The sequence below is a fragment of the Argiope bruennichi genome, chromosome X2 (assembly GCF_947563725.1).
Source record: "Argiope bruennichi chromosome X2, qqArgBrue1.1, whole genome shotgun sequence".
Lineage (NCBI taxonomy): Eukaryota > Metazoa > Arthropoda > Arachnida > Araneae > Araneidae > Argiope > Argiope bruennichi.
This window is the reverse complement of record NC_079163.1, coordinates 88,680,841-88,699,326: the sequence shown is the minus strand read 5'-3', so window position 1 is coordinate 88,699,326 and position 18,486 is coordinate 88,680,841. Positions and strand designations below refer to the sequence as shown.

General features: G+C 29.9%; 2 protein-coding genes across 9 annotated transcripts in view; one reads left to right on the top strand and one right to left on the bottom strand.

The window, feature by feature from the left end:
* Positions 1-11,840, top strand: part of LOC129960953 (rho GTPase-activating protein 190-like) — an 87,577-nt gene extending 75,737 nt beyond the window's left edge. For 7 of the 8 annotated variants that reach the window (XM_056074716.1, XM_056074718.1, XM_056074717.1 and 4 more), the window contains 6 exons: positions 854-949; positions 1,572-1,812; positions 5,838-5,969; positions 6,076-6,202; positions 8,297-8,489; positions 10,381-11,839. In XM_056074716.1, coding sequence (XP_055930691.1) covers positions 854-949; positions 1,572-1,812; positions 5,838-5,969; positions 6,076-6,202; positions 8,297-8,489; positions 10,381-10,392 — 801 coding nt within the window. In that variant the 3' untranslated portion in view covers positions 10,393-11,839. Of the gene's footprint in view, positions 1-853; positions 950-1,571; positions 1,813-5,837; positions 5,970-6,075; positions 6,203-8,296; positions 8,490-10,380 lie in introns of all 8 variants that reach the window. The other variant, XM_056074719.1, reaches the window with a different exon arrangement.
* Positions 11,841-12,570: 730 nt separating this feature from the next.
* On the bottom strand, positions 12,571-18,484 carry LOC129959818 (uncharacterized). Its single transcript, XM_056072711.1, has 4 exons — positions 17,371-18,484; positions 17,088-17,225; positions 15,674-16,998; positions 12,571-12,630 (listed from the first exon to the last, which is right to left on the bottom strand). The coding sequence occupies exons 1-4, from the start codon at positions 18,482-18,484 to the stop codon at positions 12,571-12,573; spliced, it is 2,637 nt and encodes an 878-aa protein (XP_055928686.1).
* Positions 18,485-18,486: the final 2 nt, after the last annotated feature.

Here is an 18,486-nt window from a genome sequence, read left to right as displayed (position 1 = left end):
TGCGATATTAAAACATTTTTTGTACCAAAAAATGCAATTCATGACATTAAGAAGGACAGTTTGTCTGAAACAACATTTTAAAAAAAATTTGGGAGTCGTGTTATAATGTTGAAGAGAAATAATAAACCTCAAAAGTGGATCTACTTGCAATTTCATTTAACTTGGTTAAACTGCATTTCCAAGCTAATTTTTTTGTTTGTATAATATTGTTGACTCATTTAACAACAATCATCAGAAAAGTTCTTCTTTGTGGTTTTCTGAGTTATTGCATTGTGTAATGTACATGAGGAGGCTGTCGTTTATTAATTCGAACATTTGTTGCAATTATTTTTAGTTATTTTAAAGGATAATTTTTATGTTTTCATCCTACTTTTACATTATGTTACATCCTACTTCAATTAAATACCCTACTTGCCTTCTGATTGTACAAGCTGTAATGGAAAGGTTTTCGGATGTGCTCTACCATTTAAAAAAATATATATATCTTAATTAATCGACTTATATAACAGGGTTTAGAGTATTTGTATCTGCTATTGTGGATGGTATAAATTGTAAATATGTGGACATGAAAACAATAAACTTTGTTAGTAATAGTTTTTGTAACTGAACTGCATTTTAAATTTCAATATAAAATTCAATTATTAATATAAATGATACTAACCAAACAAAGTCATTACTCCATTTGACATGGAATATGACCTTAAAGTGGATAATTAATACAAATTGAATCAGAACAACATTTTTTTATACAAATTATTCTGTTTTATGATTTATCTGTCCTAATTTTTTCTCTTTGGCTCATTGTGTATGTATATAAGTACATTATTCAATATTATTTCTAATTAATTGACAGGGCAAAACAGATAATGACAAGACAGCTAAAAAGAAAGAGGAGCGGAAGAAAAGTAGGGAAGATGAAAAGCAAGAAAAAAGAAGATTGAAGGAAGAAGTAAGTATCATTTCTTAATACTTTTGCAAGTTTACATTTTAACTAAGATAATTTACAAAATGTCCCAAATAATTTAAAGTTAATGTTATTAGTACAAACATATGAACAAATCAAATAGAAGATAGTAAAATTGAAAAATTTCTTAAATGTCTTAAAAAATAGTAGGCTGGAAATTTTACTGTCTTCACTACGAGTTTTAAATAATGATGATTAAAACATTCAAGATTGCTTAGTGAATTCGACATTTTCTTTATCCATTTTTCCTAAACCATATTAAATAAAGATCCCCCCCCCATTCTCAGTACCAAATTGAATTAAACATTATAGATTTAAACCTCATTTGCTTGTCTTAAAAATGACGATTAAAGTTAAAATATTTTGTTATATAAATAATGTGAAGCACTAATTAAATAAATTATACCTACTATGTTTTTATTTGTTATTTTATGATGGATAGTCATTTTTGAGTTGGACATTTATCTATCTGTGCAATTTTTAAATTAATAAAAACTAGTTTAAATTTTTCTTTATTATTTTTAAGATTATTTCAAAAACTTCTGGGAGAAATATAAGACTCCAAATTATAATTATTTGAATTGATAGCACACATAATGCATTACAGGAAAGACAAAAGCGTCTAACAGAGAAGAAGAAAAAGAAAGCAGCTCAGGGTAAAAGTGGCACTATAACTCAGCAGCTTCAAGGTATTGAAGACTTTATGCAGTCTGAAGACAATCCCACCCCTTTATTTGTTGAGAAGTGCATTAAATTTATTGAAGAGGAAGGCTTAGACTCTGAAGGAATTTATCGTGTTCCTGGAAACAGAGCTCATGTTGATTTGCTATTTCAAAAATTTGATGAAGGTATTTTTTTTAATTCATGAAATATATTACCTCATTTTTATGAGATAGTGCTTAATACCCCTTATACTTTCAGTGAAAAATTCTTTTCACCTTGCTGTTTCAAAATTTTTGCAAAAAGTTTGTTGCATCATCATAATTTGAATTATTCAAGTTTTGAAAATGTTCCTTCCTTTCCTATTTGACCTTATTATGGTAACGTTTTGATGACAATAATGGAAATTTTTAATTTTTAAAAAGCAATTTTAGAAGTTTGAACTAAAATTAACTGAAGTTTTAATTTTAGTTAAAAGTTTGATTTACAGTGAAAAGGAACCGTCTTGTAAAAAGAATTTTTCATTGGTGCCATGTAAATTTTATATTTTTTCGTTATTTTAAAACTAGAAGTTTTGATGGTAAGAAATTTGGTCAATTTTTAATATGAAGAGTTTTTATAAGCTTCGTCAAACTGACAGTTTAATGTAGTTGGATTTTTGTAGATGATAGATGGAGGCTACTTCATTGACAAATATTCTGATAATAACTTAGCATATTTGTTATATTAATTATAATGCTTTAAAATTTTTTTTGCGTGTGTAGTTTCTAGAAATAGAGCAGATGTTAATCTTTTAAAATTTTGGTAGTTTTAAATTACATTTACATCTTATTATAAAGTATGATAAAATGAGGTGAACATTTTGATAACATTTGGATTTGTGAGGATGTCGATAATAAAGAAAATATCTTTTTACTATCGACTCTTACAGAAGAAAAAAAATTCAAATAATTAAAAAATCAAACGGAATGAATTTTAATGAATTAAAAAAATGAGTATTTAAGGAAGCTTTGCTATTGGAAATATTTATCTAAATGCTCTATTTAATGAAATGAATGCTCATTTCACTTTTTCCTGGCACTGTGTGTGTGGATAAATTTTTTCACTGTGGAAAATTTCACAAAGCCTTATGACCATACCTATCTTCGAATTTCTGAACAACCTAGTAGGGCAGCTTAGCTTTGTGTAGGGGACATTCACATGTTCAGCCTTAGATATGTGATTGCTTTAGGAAATTCCATGAATGTTATGAATTATTATATGTTCACAAGCCATTCATAGTTTTGTTTTCTCAGATATCAATTGACAGTTCAACAAGATAATCTCCCTACTCTTTTTCTTGCTAGCTACTTGGTTTCAAGAGCAAAACTGAAAGTTTCTGCATTCTAACTCTGTCAATTTATACAGATCTAAATCCAGTTGAATTATGTAATGGGGTGCCTCTTACTATGTACTGCTATATATCAGTGTTAATTAGCATTGAATGTTTTGCTCACCTAGGTTCTGGACATAAAACAAAAATGCCCTAATGAAAAATTGTGTTAAGTAAAGTTAGATAAGGTTTTAAAGAGTTGGTTGTGGTGTTTTGCTCTTTATTATATATGTATTATGTATCATACGTGATATACTTTTTTTCTATGCTGTTCAATATAGAATTTCTCATATTGCAAGCTTATCTCTTTATTTTGATACTGTCATTTGAGTTACTTGATTGGTGAGTTTAACTGATCCCTTAAAATGTTGAGCAACTATGGGTGATTTATTACATTCTTTTATATAAAATTACCCTAGAAAGTTGAGAAATTTACTGCTACTAACTTTTTTTTAAATAATAACCTTTGTCATAGGATTGATATCACCATATCTCGTATTCTAAAATTTTCTCATTAATTTTTAATGATGGACTCTATTTAACCTTTGATATATAGTCATATTTTTAAGCTACCTCGTATTCTTCCAAAATATCATTATCAATGCTTTTACATATCTATGTATAAAGTTAAAGAAATGATGAAAATTTATTAAAATTTAAAAAACTTGTGTTATTGAGGGCTACTCTACATGAAGAGATTTACTGGAACGGAGGATTCTAGTTACATGTTCATCAGTGACAAGTATTTAGCATTTGAAGAAAATTGGAAGGTTTAAAGACATGTTCAAGGCAAAATGACATGATGCTTATATTGAGAAAATTAATTAGAATTATGATCATATCTGTTCTTCCTTTTCTCTGGGTGCAATGTAAATTAATTTCTATGTGACATTTTGTTGGAGACATTGGATATTGATCCATGTACTTCTCACATAAACCGATTATTTTAATTAGTAATATTACTTTTTATGAAAATTAATTTTAAACCCTTCCTGCATTTCTGATAAATCCTTAATTGAATCTGTCATTTGTGAATGAATTTATAAACAAAATAATGGATTTTATTCATTATTAAAGATTTAACATAAGCAGAATTTAGGTGAAGTTCATTTATTTTTACATACAAATAATTGTTGTACATATATCTTATTAATAAATTCATGTTATATTCTAGATATATTTTGCTTTTTTTTTCCCCTCTTTCAACTGCATTGTACTATTTAAAAATACTTGGGAAAAGTCATTAAACAATATTTTAGACAGCTAGTGTCATATTCCATCGAAACATGATAGAGTAAATATTTGAGTGTATATAAAGTAGCAAAACAACATTGCCAGAATTTTCCTGTTTAAGTGGTGGCTTTAAAACAGTTGAAATCTCTCCGAAAGAAAAGGAAATTTTTTTAACTGTGATATCATTTTACTCATTGATATTAACTTTTTATTGAATAGAAAGGCATGCAAAAATATTGTTTACCTTTCCTTGTTAAATTCACATTCAAGTCTAAAAAAAAAAAAAAAAAAAAAAAAAAATATCTGTACAGTTTCACCAGGAAAGTTAAATTTCCTTAGGTTTTAATTGTTAGAAGGGCCAGTTGTGTACACAATATTTTGTACAATGACTAATGTTTTATAATGCATGTTTCAGAAGTAACAGGCTTTCATTCTGTCATTTGTACAAAGGTATTACAACTCAAATTCCCGTTCTCCATACAGTTGAATGAATTAATCAACAAAGTGCTTGACACTCTTTTCCCCCCAATAACTTAACCATAGGAAACATTCCAAGCTTTAGTTTTGAAGAACGTAAGTTAATACCTTAGGCCACTTTGATCTTCAGCATTTCATTATGTTTATTAGATGTGTCATGAAAGAAAATGCGCAGCAAGGTTAATCTCGTGTTTTATTTCATTCCTTTAATTATTCTTCCTTTTTACAAGTCTCTGCTCCGCCGATTTGATATTCTGTAGAGATACTTAGAAAGAATTATTTCCTTTCCACTGTCAATTTGTGGAATCTGCCCCCCCCCCCCGAAAAAATCTTATGAAATATTTCATGTTCATCAAGAAGCATTCCCCCAGTCTACAAAAGTAATTTCTTGTTCGAGGATTTCATCTTTCTCATCACTGCTCAATAAAATTTGGCGTCGTGGTTGATTTGGATGGTGACACTGTTTTTTCAATGATTTATTGAGGGGTATCACTATCAAATACTTTTCCACAATCGACCACAGCATATTATCATAAATTTGTCATCTGCAACTTCCCAACTTGATCATTATGACTTATCTGAAATATAAAGTAAACACGGAAAACGCACGATTTGAAGAAAAGTATAATTCGGGGGAAAAGAAGAAATTCTGGATTGGCAAAGTTGGCCTTTTTTACCCAGATATCTGGTATAACGTAGCCCTGTTTTATTATAAAAACTAAAATATTTCATAAAATTTAAATTTTAAAAGCGATTCTTAAATGGAATTATATGTTGATTAAACAAAACAAGTAGTTGTTACTTACGGTGGAATGATGGGCTCCTTTGAATCCCTTAAGTTGATTATCAAAAATATTTGTTCAATAAGTTAGAAACAAAAGTGCTGATTAAGACTTGTAAGCAAATATATAAGGATTAAAGCGTAAAAAAGGGGTATTAATAAATATCTTTTCTGCTTCATGAAATGTTTATACCTTTATTGCTTGGTTCAAGAACATTATAGGAAATCGGGCATGTTTTTTTTTTTTTTTTTTCAAAAACTGGCGATTTACGGCAGTTTTGCTTTTCTTTACGGTATTTTTCTTTGCAATCTACAAGATGTGGTTTTCAAACAATTCTAAATATTTTCAGATCCTTCAATTTCTATTAGAGAACTTGATATTCCTGTTAATGCAGTTGCCACAGCTTTAAAGGATTTCTTTTCTAAAAGACTTCCACCATTGATCCCGCCATGTTTAATGAATGAACTTACTGAAATATCTGGTGTGTATGGGCATTCATTATTTTCTTGATTTTTTTTTTTTTTTTTTTTTTCTATATTGCATACAGTAAAAAATTAAAATGAATTTTTGTTGCTATTGCTTTGTAGGTGCTTCATATTCTTCTTCGGGAATACAGGATAAGAGTTGTAGACTCTTCACTTTAAGGGACCTTCTCAAAAAGCTCCCAACATGTAATTTTGAAATTTTGAAATTCGTCTTTCAGCATTTTGTTAAGTAAGTTGTGCCTTCCTCTTTTAAATGCTCTGTTATAAAATACCTTTATACAGTATTTATTATTTCATGATATAAAGTTGCATTTTTTCAGTTATCTATGACCAAATTCCAGAACTTTTTAAGAAAAATGGAAGTAATTCAAAACTCATAGAATTTTGTCATAATCATAAATAATAATAATCTTATCATTGATAAATAATTATTTATAAAACAACTAGTCTTTTTTGACTTTATAAAAGATTAATATAAAATCTTTTGTGAATGAATCAACACATGCATGATACATGTATAAGTTTAATTTTGGATTAAAATGATTATTTTATCATTTGTCAAAAATAAGCATTTCACAAATGGAAAGGACTGATGTTATATGATTTTTGAATATATATAACACACACACACACACACACACACACACACACACACACACTGATATCCTTTGAGTACAAGTATCATGAATAGATACGCTTGTTTTGGAAGACAAGTGTCATATTAAATTACTCATCTTGTGAGATTATCTATTTTTTCCTATTTCTTTATTCACTTCTCTCCTCTTTTCCTCTCTTTTCGTTAAGATATATTTATACTTTGCTCTCCTTCAAAGTATTTCGTTCATGTCTGAAAAGAAAGTGGAAAAGTAATACCATAAAGCACTAAATATATATCTCATAAATTATTTTATCACAGACTCGGTTCATCCATAATTGTAGTTGCGTGTAAGTGTGTTATTTAAAAAACTTTCAGCAATACATTTGTTTCTGGATCACTTTGGAGATGTATGTGAACTGTTCTACGAATAAGCAATAAAATAGATGTAGTAAAGCACTGTTTATACAACTCTCATCTGTGTGTCATTTCATAGTAATATAATCAAATTATTACAATTCTAATGATAAAGAAGTCCATCTATGCAGTCAGTGCAATGCTTTGGCTATATATTGTTCTCCACCTTTTAAAATTCGCAGTTTTGTCTCGCTATTTCTCGTTCACATTCGAGGGTCAAATATTTCCTTTTAGTATCAATATCATGGCTGCTAAATTATTTAGAAATGCATGAACGGAAAGGAAAATTCTCTGTTGCTGCTTTAACCAATGAACAAGATTGTGAAGTGTTTCTACCTTCCTTTTAAAAAATTAAATGACTTTAATTGAAAAAGTCCATACTTATTTTGTTTGAGGAAAAAAAAAAAAAACAATAAAATTATTTTGATTCATAATGGTGTATTTGAAATTCATTCAACGCATCAGACGACTGTGAAACGATCTGCATACGCATAAATCGTAAGAAACAAGAAATATATGATTAGTATTCAAAATATGTAATGAAGTTATGAGTTGGCTTATTTTTTGTTATCAGTCTTTCATTTTAAAATTAAATTTTCATCTCTATACAGTAATATACCAGTACTATTAATAAATAACTAAAATTATTTCCATTATTAGCAATGAATAATTATTAAAATTTTTATTAAAAATTTTACTATGTCTTATTAAAATTAGGCTTGTCATTTCATACCAGTCCCTTTAAAGTTATATAAATGATGCTTTACTGTATATCTAATTGTTTTACAAACTCTCAATAAAAAGACTGAATCATTATTTACTATATTTTTAAAAAAATGCATTTAAAGTGTCGATTTTCTGAAATCAGTTTGAGAAAAGGATTATTTTTCAACCGATTTATCATAACAAATATATTGGAAAATAAGTGGTACATCAAAAAATTATTTATCATTGTTTTGCCACTGATAAGTATGTTTAATAAAGTTTTGTTTATTTACTTGATAAAGTTTGAAGTCGAGGCTTGTAATTTCAAATTATTTATCGCAATCCTTTGCAAATTAATGTAAAAAAATATCAAAGCAGTTGAATGGAATCGCGTCAGAGAAGTGATTGCTTCTAGTTTCTTTATTGAAGCAGTTAATTTTACTCTTGTAATTATATATTTTTTAGTTTTTATGAATACTACATCGTTCTTTGACTGTGTGCAAAACTGTTCATTGTGAAATTTTACTTGCTTTACCCATTAATTTTTAATTCGGATTTATTAATCCTTAAATCATTTTGTATTTACTTATCTATACTGTTTTTTAGGGTTGCTGATAACTGCCGATTGAACAGTATGGACAGTAAAAATTTAGCAATTTGTTGGTGGCCGACACTCCTTCCTTTAGAATTCAGTGATATGATGATGTTCGAAAGAATGAGGCCTCATTTGGAAGACTCTGTGCAAACAATGATTGACCAGTTCCGTTTTCTTTTCTGTGGTGAAGAAGAAGTTGTGATGGTATGATTAGCATACTATAAATAAATAAATAAATATATATATATGATTTTATTCTTTATGACAACCATGGTCTCCAAAATGATTGCATCTAGGGTGTATCCGAAAAGAAATTGTTGCTGTGGTAAATGATTTCACTGTTAAAAAATACTGCTGGTGGTGTTTAAAGGAGAAACCGGCCAAGAAAATTTCATTTGCTATTGCTGTAGAGCAAATAAACCAACAAGTATTGTATGCCTATTTACTTGTACACAAAGCCCATAGTCCTTTCACCTCAGTGAAGAAGCCATATCAGTGGTTTAATCATTTCATGTGCTTTAATATGACATTATAAAAGCTCACCGTATATTATTTAATCATTGCCTCCTGATAGGCCATTTACTCATGTATGTAGATGACTCGGTATATAGTATACACTAGTGTTATGTAACAAGTATGAATGTGTGGCATTAAGAACTGTCAAAAGAAGGTTTTATGTTCTGTGATGTGTCTTCAGATCACAATATTTTTATTTACATTCAATACTGTGCCATTGTGTAGACATTTTTCAAAGTGAGCAATGTTTAAGAAAATAAAAGTTGTCTTTTCCTTAAAAAATTGCAATGATATATATTGCTTGCAATACCCAGATCTGTCTGTAAAATTAATGGTGGATTAGCTTATTACCAAATATGGTTTTATTACTTCATGATGCAAGCACAGTCAGTCTGAGTTCCTTTAAGCAGTCAAAGCACTAACAGAATTTTTTTTCAGTATAGTCATAATGTTTTCTAAGCTGATCTGTCTGCATGTGTGAAAAGATAGCATCATATATGTAAGTGGAATAAATTTTTGTGTACATCTGATTCAGTTATGTAAATTTCATTTTGTACAAAGATTTGAAAAGATAAAATCTGCACTATCCTTTTTACAACTTCCTACTTTGTTTTGTGTACGTAAAATTGTCTTTAAAATGTGTGATCTGTGAATTTGGCTATCACTGTACAGAATGGCTGCTTTTTAGTGATGTGTAAAAAAATAAAAGTGAAAAACATTTCGATACCCATGGTTCCTTGTGACAAGCACAGCTTTTTTTTTATTTGTATTAAAATATTATTATTAAGTATACATTTTATAATAGGACACATCAATTGTAATTCAGAGATTACAAAGATGTTAAATTTACTTTGTTTAAGGGTATCACTCATATGAACATTTTCACTAGTCAGATTACTGTTTTAAACATTTCTGAATCTCAAGTTTGCTGTTTAGCATTACCAGTTGTTCCATTAGTAAAAAAGAAAAAAAAAAAGAAAATGTTATTGGCTTTATATATATTTTATCTGTCCATTACAATAAAACAAAATGTGGTAAATCTTTTAATCTCTCTATATTTTTTTTTACTTCATTTAAAGAATTAAGATTTGAATTACCTGTACATAATATCTCTTAAATGCATTTGCTTTGTGTTTCTTTCGCTCATATTTCTCATAATGAAATATTCTCAAAGTGTAAATTAAATTCGTACGAAGGAATAATACTGACGAAACAAGAATACTCTGTTTTTAATAAGTGATACAAATGCTGCATTTATGTAATTTTTATTAAGAAATGATAGTCTTTTGATATTTTATAAGTGGTATTGTGTGTTATGCATTTTCACTCATAAGACTTAATTTTTGTGTTAGTTTTGTTTTGAATAGTACTTTTTCTTAGTCATTTCCATGATTTTACCATGACTGTCTGAACGTTAGCTCTTTTATGATAAATTGTTGCCAATATGCAAGATAGGAACAAGATCGCTGAAAAGTTCTATATTCTGTTTTTTCTTTGTATCATTTTTACTGAATGTGTTTTATAAAATTTCGCATCCAAGTTTTTTTAAATGTTTGTATTTCTTTTCTTATAATTTTAGCAGACTGCATGAAGGGGAAATAGTCAACCAGCATTCCTATCCTATGGATAAAATGACATGTTATAATAACTCAATCGAAATATATTGCTGTCTTTGAAAATCAAATCTAGTCATTCATACTGTTATATAATGTTTGTAATGAATTTTGTGTTATATGTGAAATATGACTTGCATACTAAGAATAGTACCAAATATCTCAATAATTTTTTACTTTACATGGATACTTATATTTATTTAAATTATTCAACATTAGAATTGTGAATATTTTTAGTTTTATAATTATGAGCAACTCGGATATAGACATATATATTGCAACATTCTCCCTGTAGCGCTTTAAAGGTGTAAAATCTTAACTACTGCTAATGCTTAAAGATTGAGATTTATTTGTATTTGTGTTCTGATTGTGATGAATGCTTGAAAAAAAATTATATGATGTGCAAATCAGAATACAGTTTAACCTGTACAAGATGAATCAGAAGAGGCCTTAAATTGCTTACTTGTTTATGCATTATTTCTTTGTTTTAAATCAGCCAATCAACTCTTTGTAATAGTTGCATATAAATAAGCTAAATTGTTAGTATAAAATTGAAAGTTAAATAAAGCATTTTCTTGAATTAGGTTTTGTAATTTTTCACAAATAATTGCTTCTCACCTTTCTGATATGTGTTTGTAATTAGTGCATTTTTGTTAAGCTATAAAAGCTTTTGTCATTTAACATACTGTTGTAAAAGTGGTATGTTTCAGTCTATTCTTCAAAATGATTTTAACCGAGATTAATTTGTAAATATTTATAAAATTCTCATATTTTAGATGATTTTTGTTTATTTTTTATATGCCTTTTGAGATTTATGATTATTAAATACTCACTGAAATACTCAGTAACAACAATCAACATTTCATCTATATACTCATTCTTAGTTATCAGTACGTCATTGACAAAAAAAAACTTAATTTTGTCTAAATAGAAGACTCAGTTTATTTTCTAAACCACTTAGTATATTTTTTATTAAGTTTTTAGATTTGTTTTAGTGTAGAATTGTAAAGAATGAGGTTTGTCTTTTACAGGTTTTACTGTATGCATTTAACCTATTTCATGGTTTATGAAATGAAAAGTTTGTATGTGTGCGAGATGTAGTTTGTAAAAGTGAGTTATGAAATAGTTTTATCATATGGAAGTTTTATAAAATGTCTATATCACTGCGTAAACAACAATAAAAACTAAAGTAAATTTAGAATTATTTTTAAGAGTCGCATTATTTTTGTTTTTTGCATCAGTTCATTACAGCATAAATTGTATAGTTCATTTTGCGTAACTATTTTGGTGTTGTGAAGACTTGTAATTTACCATGAGTGTTGTAAAGAATCGTCGAAAGTCATGTAAAGAAACCTTTTTTGTAAATTGGTTTTTGTATAAAAAAATCAATAAATTTTCATTTTAATATCCAACAGTTTGGTAGTTCTCTGTGATTGCCATAGAATATATTTAACTGGTGTAAAATTATTCAAGGTACGATTACAGTTTCAGGTAATTTTTAGATTGAAAACTTACCATGAAAATGGCACTTTAAATGCTGGTGTAAAAATTTGTCCTTTTTAGTTTGTCTGTATAAATTGGGAATAATTGCACATTATCGAGTTTATTTTTCTATTGGTTTTGCTGGAGATAATGGTGATGGATTACAGCGACGTTTTAAGAGTAAACATTTGAAGAGTTAATATGTAAACGAAAGAATATTTTAAGTTCTAAATTTTTCATCTATAAATATGTACGTACAGAAACTATAATATTTTGAAACGTATGTATATCATACTAAGAAGTCGTATCAAGTGAATGTAAGAAAACAACTATCTCGTTAAAAAGCCAACAAAAAGTTTAACTTTCTCTGAATTATTAGGATAACTGTTTCTGATAATAATTTGCGATTTAATTCAATCCCTCAAATTTATATCGGGTACAATAAATCTGATGGGTATACTTCCCATGTTTTAATCAAAGAAGTTTCAAATATTTATAGAAAAAAATATAGAAAAATATTTTCAAAAATAATATAGAAAATTGAATCGAAATTCTCCGTCTGAATGTTTTAGATAATTCATTGACACATTGATGGGTTCTTAAGCCTATTCCAGTTAAAAATAAATACCTCCCACTCGTGTTACACTTACTGTGCCGATTTTGCAAAAGAACCATCAAGTTTGATACACTAAATCTCTGACCAAATACCCTTTTGCTGGTGTTGTGCAGAAGTACTGAAGGAGATGCAAGCTTAAGTGTTTTAGTAACAATTATGAGGTCTATCCCTAAATTGCTCTTATGTTGATTTAAAATAGACCATAGATATAATTAAATTAAACCTGCATCGCTTATTAATACTTTAATATCTGTTACAAACAGTACTTCTGGTGTTCTTTACTTCGTTCCATGCATTTTATCAGATTGAATTACCTGTAAACTTGTAAGCAAAACGAAAGGAATTGTTTTCGAAAATTACTAAATTTACTTTCACAACCAAAACCAATAAATCTGTCAAAGTGTCTAATCGGCAAAATCGCATTCTAGACTGATCATGGATACAATTTCCACATTTTCATTAGTGTAGTCATTTGACATCGAAATCATAATCTATCCGAAGACTTATTGAAGATCAGCCCTATTTCATCTATTTAACTCTTGATTCAATGAAAAATATTTTAGATTTACCTACTAACATAATCGTATGCAACTGCTAGTGATACAATAGTTTACAATGTACAATTTTTAGAAAAGGAGACATCCACGGTCCTTATTTGAATATAAAAATTCGGACAATCTCACCCCAGACAATGGGGAAAAAAGGGGGACCACACTCGTGTGATTTTTATATTTTAATTAAATGAAAAATATTTTGGTTATCAACAAGGATTTGAATTCTACATTTACTTTTTATAAACTTGTATTTTGGTAAGCAACTGTTTTACAAGTAAAATTATTTTATTAGTGAATAATTGCTAAGTTTAGCATGGCCATTATTTACCCTTGCTTCAATAAACTGCAGACTATCTATCTATTAGTAGATACTCAATGTGTTTGCTGTCACCTAATTAGGGAATGCGCATCTTTTCAAATATAATTATTATAAACAAGCTTTGTATATACGTACTGCCTTTTCTATGACAGTGACTTGAATATATAATACAAAATTTCCCTTATTTTGAGAATAATTTTTTAAACTATAATTAGATGTTAAAACTCTTAAATATAAATTGTTACATCCCTCAAAGTAACAAATTTTATGTTTGCTTTGACGAAAAATTAGTGAAAATGAACACTCAAAATGCTTTTCTGATTTTGCTTAATATAAAAATCACCAGCTTTATTAAAAAATTTATACTGGAAAGCATTTTAAGGTATGAAAAACTGACCAATCTTTATTTATTACTAGACTTGGGACAAAAATCTGCTTACTTGCAATATAATTATTCATGATGTTTTCAACATTCAATAAAATTAAAATCTTACAGCATTTTAATACTGTAAAATTACTTAATTTGTTTTTCTTAGTGATTAATAAGCAGTAAAAAGTCTGATCATATATTGTAAGAAAAATTTTGCATTTATGTATACTTTTTCTTAATTTTGAAGAACTAGTATTTTGCACACATCCTCTTCCTCCCTAATGAAATATTTCTGAAGCAAAATACATATTTCTATGAGATATTAAAGTCGAGACTAAAAAAAATGGGACATAAGATAACAATGGATTTTTTTAAAAAAAAATGCCTGAATTATAAAGTACCTGGTAGAAATATTTTGTTTAAACACGTTTCGCTATTAGTTCCTTGCATCAGTAATTTAGTATATTTGAATTATTTGTCATGTTAATACATATAATTGTGATTATCCATAACAAAAAAAGTTCACTGTTGAAGTGAATTTTGTATTGAAATAGGAGCAATTGTGGCATTTTGAGAGCAAGTGAAATAATACAGTCACTATTCCAATAAAACTGAACTGAATGAAATGGTCGTTCTACATTTTAGATTTAATACTCTTGAATTAACGCAAATACGATAGAAGTTATAGCAAACATTAATAAAATTGAATAATAGTCAGCAAACAAATAATTCTTGAAAATCTAATTTTGCCATATTAAATTGGTAAATTAAAAAAAAAACAAATAATTTATACTAGTGAGTAATAACGATATCACTTCTCATTCAGTAAAAAAGGTATTAAAACAATCGCATATTAATTTAAAGATTTTATTTATCTGAATCAAAAACCAAAATTTTGTCTCATTCAAAAATTATCAAGAATTGGAGTTCTTAAATTTTTAAACAGTGTGAGCCAATTCATCCCCGTTGTATTAAATCTTCCTAGAAATAGAAAATTTGTAAACTTTTATAAAAACGGGGAGTTTTTTTGTTAGTTTTTTTTCCCCATCTAAAAAATGCCGATCTCTAAAGATTGCAAGAATAAAAGATCGTAGTCATAGCCTCCAAAAACGAAACATCATTTGCGATAGTGTAATGTAACTCATCCTTTTCTTTTCTGTATAGATCATTCCAGTTTTGATTTGCGAGACAGTTGTTCTTTTCCCGTGAGATTCTTGAATTGCAACTAACGAGCATGCGCGAGGCTTCTGCAATTGCGTAAAATAATAGAATACATTTCTCTGGCGGGATTAACAAATTCAATTTGCAGAAGCAGCGTGGTGATGTTTAGTCAACCATATTTGAGTTTATTGAATGGTTTGTTTATTAAAGGAGTAACTATGGGTTTATTCAAAGTAGATCAGATATTTCTTTAAACAATGAACTGCTTCAAATCCATATTTAATACGAATTTGGAAGGATAACAAAAACCAATCCTGATTTTGTTGAATGGGTTCGAGAAGTTCCGCAAACTCCATCTATTGCGTACTGCTCGCTTTATAAGAAGATAATACACCTAAGTAATATGGGAAAAAGACACTTACTAGTCATATCAAAAGAGGAAAATATACAAGACTGTGCCAGCTCAAAAGTCATCTGTCGGATATCGATCTCCAAAAACTCTATTATGGATCGATATTCCTAATTCTCAATACTCATGTGATGTAGTATATAAAACTCAATGCTCTTCAAAGACTTACTAAAGCTTTTAATCTACTTTAACTACATCTAATTACATTCACGGACATCTAAAACTACGACGCACACAAAATATTACATCAAAACATAAACATTGGAAAAAGAAGTTGCCAGATACAAGAAAGATACAACAAAGTTTAAAAATAATCTTGTAACCAGTCATTTTTCTACATCCTCCCACCTTCAGTTGGGAATGTTCGCAACTCAACAAGTCACAAAGTCTCAAATCAAATCTTTTTGATCCATGGACGATTCTTCCAGACCGAGTTTTAATAGTTTCTGAAATGGGACTTACAGGATCTCGTGTCTGCGACACCTCATGAGTAGCTTGCTCTTTTTGCATTTTAGGTTCCTTGACTACTACTACATCTGAGAAAGGCCACATATCAGCAGGTAAATGTAGCCAGTCAGGGCCCTCCCACCATCTGGATTGCACTAGTTTCTTGGCAGAACAACCTCTATTTGGTAGATCGGCAGGATTAAACGAACCAGGCACATGTCTCCAATTTTCTTTGGAAGTCCAAGTTCTGATTTCAGCAACACGGTTTTGTACGAAGGTACTCCAAGCATCTTCTCTCTTTATCCAAGTAATCATTGTCGTTGAGTCAGACCACAAATATATTTCTTCCTGCGGGATCTCTCTTGTGATAGATGAGGCAAGGCGTGCAGTGATTGTAGCCGCCAACAACTCCAGTCTTACAATAGCGGTCTTCTTCTTTCCCGTTGGGGAAACTCTGTTTTTAGCACTTAACAACTGAACTTTGACATACTCACTCGTCTCAACTCGAAGAAAAGCTACTGCTGCATAAGCATACATGCTCGCATCACTGAAAAATTGCAAAGAACATTTCTCATTCGCATTACCATTTTTTAAATATCGAGGAATTTGCACCTTTTCGAGATGAAATATGTCTCTCATCCACTTCAGAAACTCTTGTTTAGTATCAGAGTCCATTTCTTCCTCTGAATTCAATTTTCGCTCCCAAGTTTTCTGTAGCAGCAGTTTTGGAAACAATGCAACAGAAGTTGCACCGCGAATATCAGGAATAATTCCAACTTTTATCCAACCGAAAACGATATAAGATATCAATTCAATCCAATTAACTCCAATTTCTAAACAGTCATGGAGACTAGGGGCACCTTTCTGTCTGACAGAAGCATCGAATACAGGTCTGATTTTGGTTGTACAATTCTCCTTCAAAACAGGAAGGTGTGGTAAATAATGTGCAGGGAGAATAACCTCGTCTTTTGTAACTTTTGAGATATTTTCTTTTAACCACTCTTTAAACAGGGCTCCATAGGCTTCGAACAGTCCTTTGGTCTTAAGTCTCTTTACAACTTTGCGTAATCTCTTCTCAGAAAGTTCGAAATTATCAGGAAGTGGAAGATGACCCTCAATCCAAGGTAAACTCACAACATACCTATTGTTCTCTATTTTAACTGTGTCTAAGAAATGCTGCCTCGCTGCTTCTTGTAATTCAACTGCCGTCTTCTTTTCAGATGGGTCTGTGATGCCAAAGAGTCAAGAGTCCACAAATCTTTTATGCAAGCACTTGTCGTGAGCATTGAAGTGGTTAATAAGCTTGTATTCTCACTATTGGCACGTCCAATAACCGTCCAACCTAGCTTTGTTTCAATTGCAGTGATTCCATTTTTCAGTTGGAGATGGTTTCCGGTAATCAACTTTCCTGCAACATCAGCTCCTATGAGAATTTCAATTGGACCATCCAAATCTTCTGTCAGATGAATGTTATAATCTCAAACTTTTTAAAATGTGACCCTCGTTTTCTAGATAATATTGAGTCACAAATCACTTCCTATCCGAGTACTTCAAAATGGTTATACTCCTCTGAAGCGCTTGACAAATATATCATATACACATCATGTTGGCAGGGTAAGGTATTGGAACCACAGAACAGTGAGTGTTTAAATACTCTCTCCTTTTGGCTTTGTAATTCATTTCTTCAGCTGTTGCTTTCAAAATATACGACCGCTGAGATCCAGAATCAATGATGGCTCGAGCTTTACGTTTAGTGGCTTCTCCTCTTACAAGAATCTTTAACGTTTGTAGGAAAACATTGGAAGATTTAGAGAAGTTGGCCAGAGCTTTGTCGTGTTGTATCACTGATTCTTGAACTTTAACATCTGTAGTGACAAAGGAAGAATTGGGTTCTGGTGACAATGTACTACACAAAAATAAATGGTGTTTCTTCCCACATACTTGGCAGTTGGAACGGCGCGTCTTCACTCCATGTCCCTCTCTCAAACACAAGAAACAACAACGGGCCTTCTCTACAGCACTTTGTTTTTCATGCAAAGTCAGTTTAGAAGCTATTTTGCAGTTCCATGAATTATGTTCCTCAGTACAAAAAATGCAGAGCTTATTCTTATTGAGATTAGATGCCAAAAGATCAGTTGCTGTTGATACTCTGGTTTGAAACTTCTTCTCGTTAGACTCTCGACTGTTGTTGGAAAAGCTGGATTTTTTAGATTGATCAAAACTTTGGGATGCTAACAAAATTCTTTCTTCTCCCTCCACTTCATCCTGGAGAAAGTCTAAAACCCGATCTAGATCATTACTTGGCATTTTCTTATTTGAAGGGGTATCTTTTTCCTCGGTTGTTAAACTATACGTCACCTCCTCACTCACTCGTCTATGTGTAGTTCGGAATCGCTCCCATGCCTTTAAAGTCTCGTCAGGGAGAGAAGATTCAACTAGAGAGAACAACATTGCTGCATATTTATCCTTGGTCACTCTCAAAGTCTCTAAAGTTCTTAGTTTCGTTTCTAACTTATCATACAGTTTACATATGGGGATTTTTTGCAACTTTTGTTTTAATAGTACAATAGATAACAGATCTCTCACGTAAACCTCGACGAGCAACTCTTCTCTGCCATAGCGTAGCTTTAACTGTTTAACCGTTTTTTCATAATTTTCACCACCAGGGGGGAAACTTTTAATCAATTCGTCAGCGGGTGAATCTTTCTCCATAG

Bases quoted from the DNA above. Each gene is read 5' to 3' on its own strand.
- LOC129959818 (XM_056072711.1), bottom strand. From the start codon at position 18,484: ATGGAGAAAGATTCACCCGCTGACGAATTGATTAAAAGTTTCCCCCCT. The intron at 17,226-17,370 runs GTATATGATATA...ATCTGACAGAAG, and splicing joins TTACCCTGCCAACATGATGT to ATTTGGATGGTCCAATTGAA. The intron at 12,631-15,673 runs GTGGGAGGATGT...CATCTCCTTCAG, and splicing joins GCGAACATTCCCAACTGAAG to TACTTCTGCACAACACCAGC.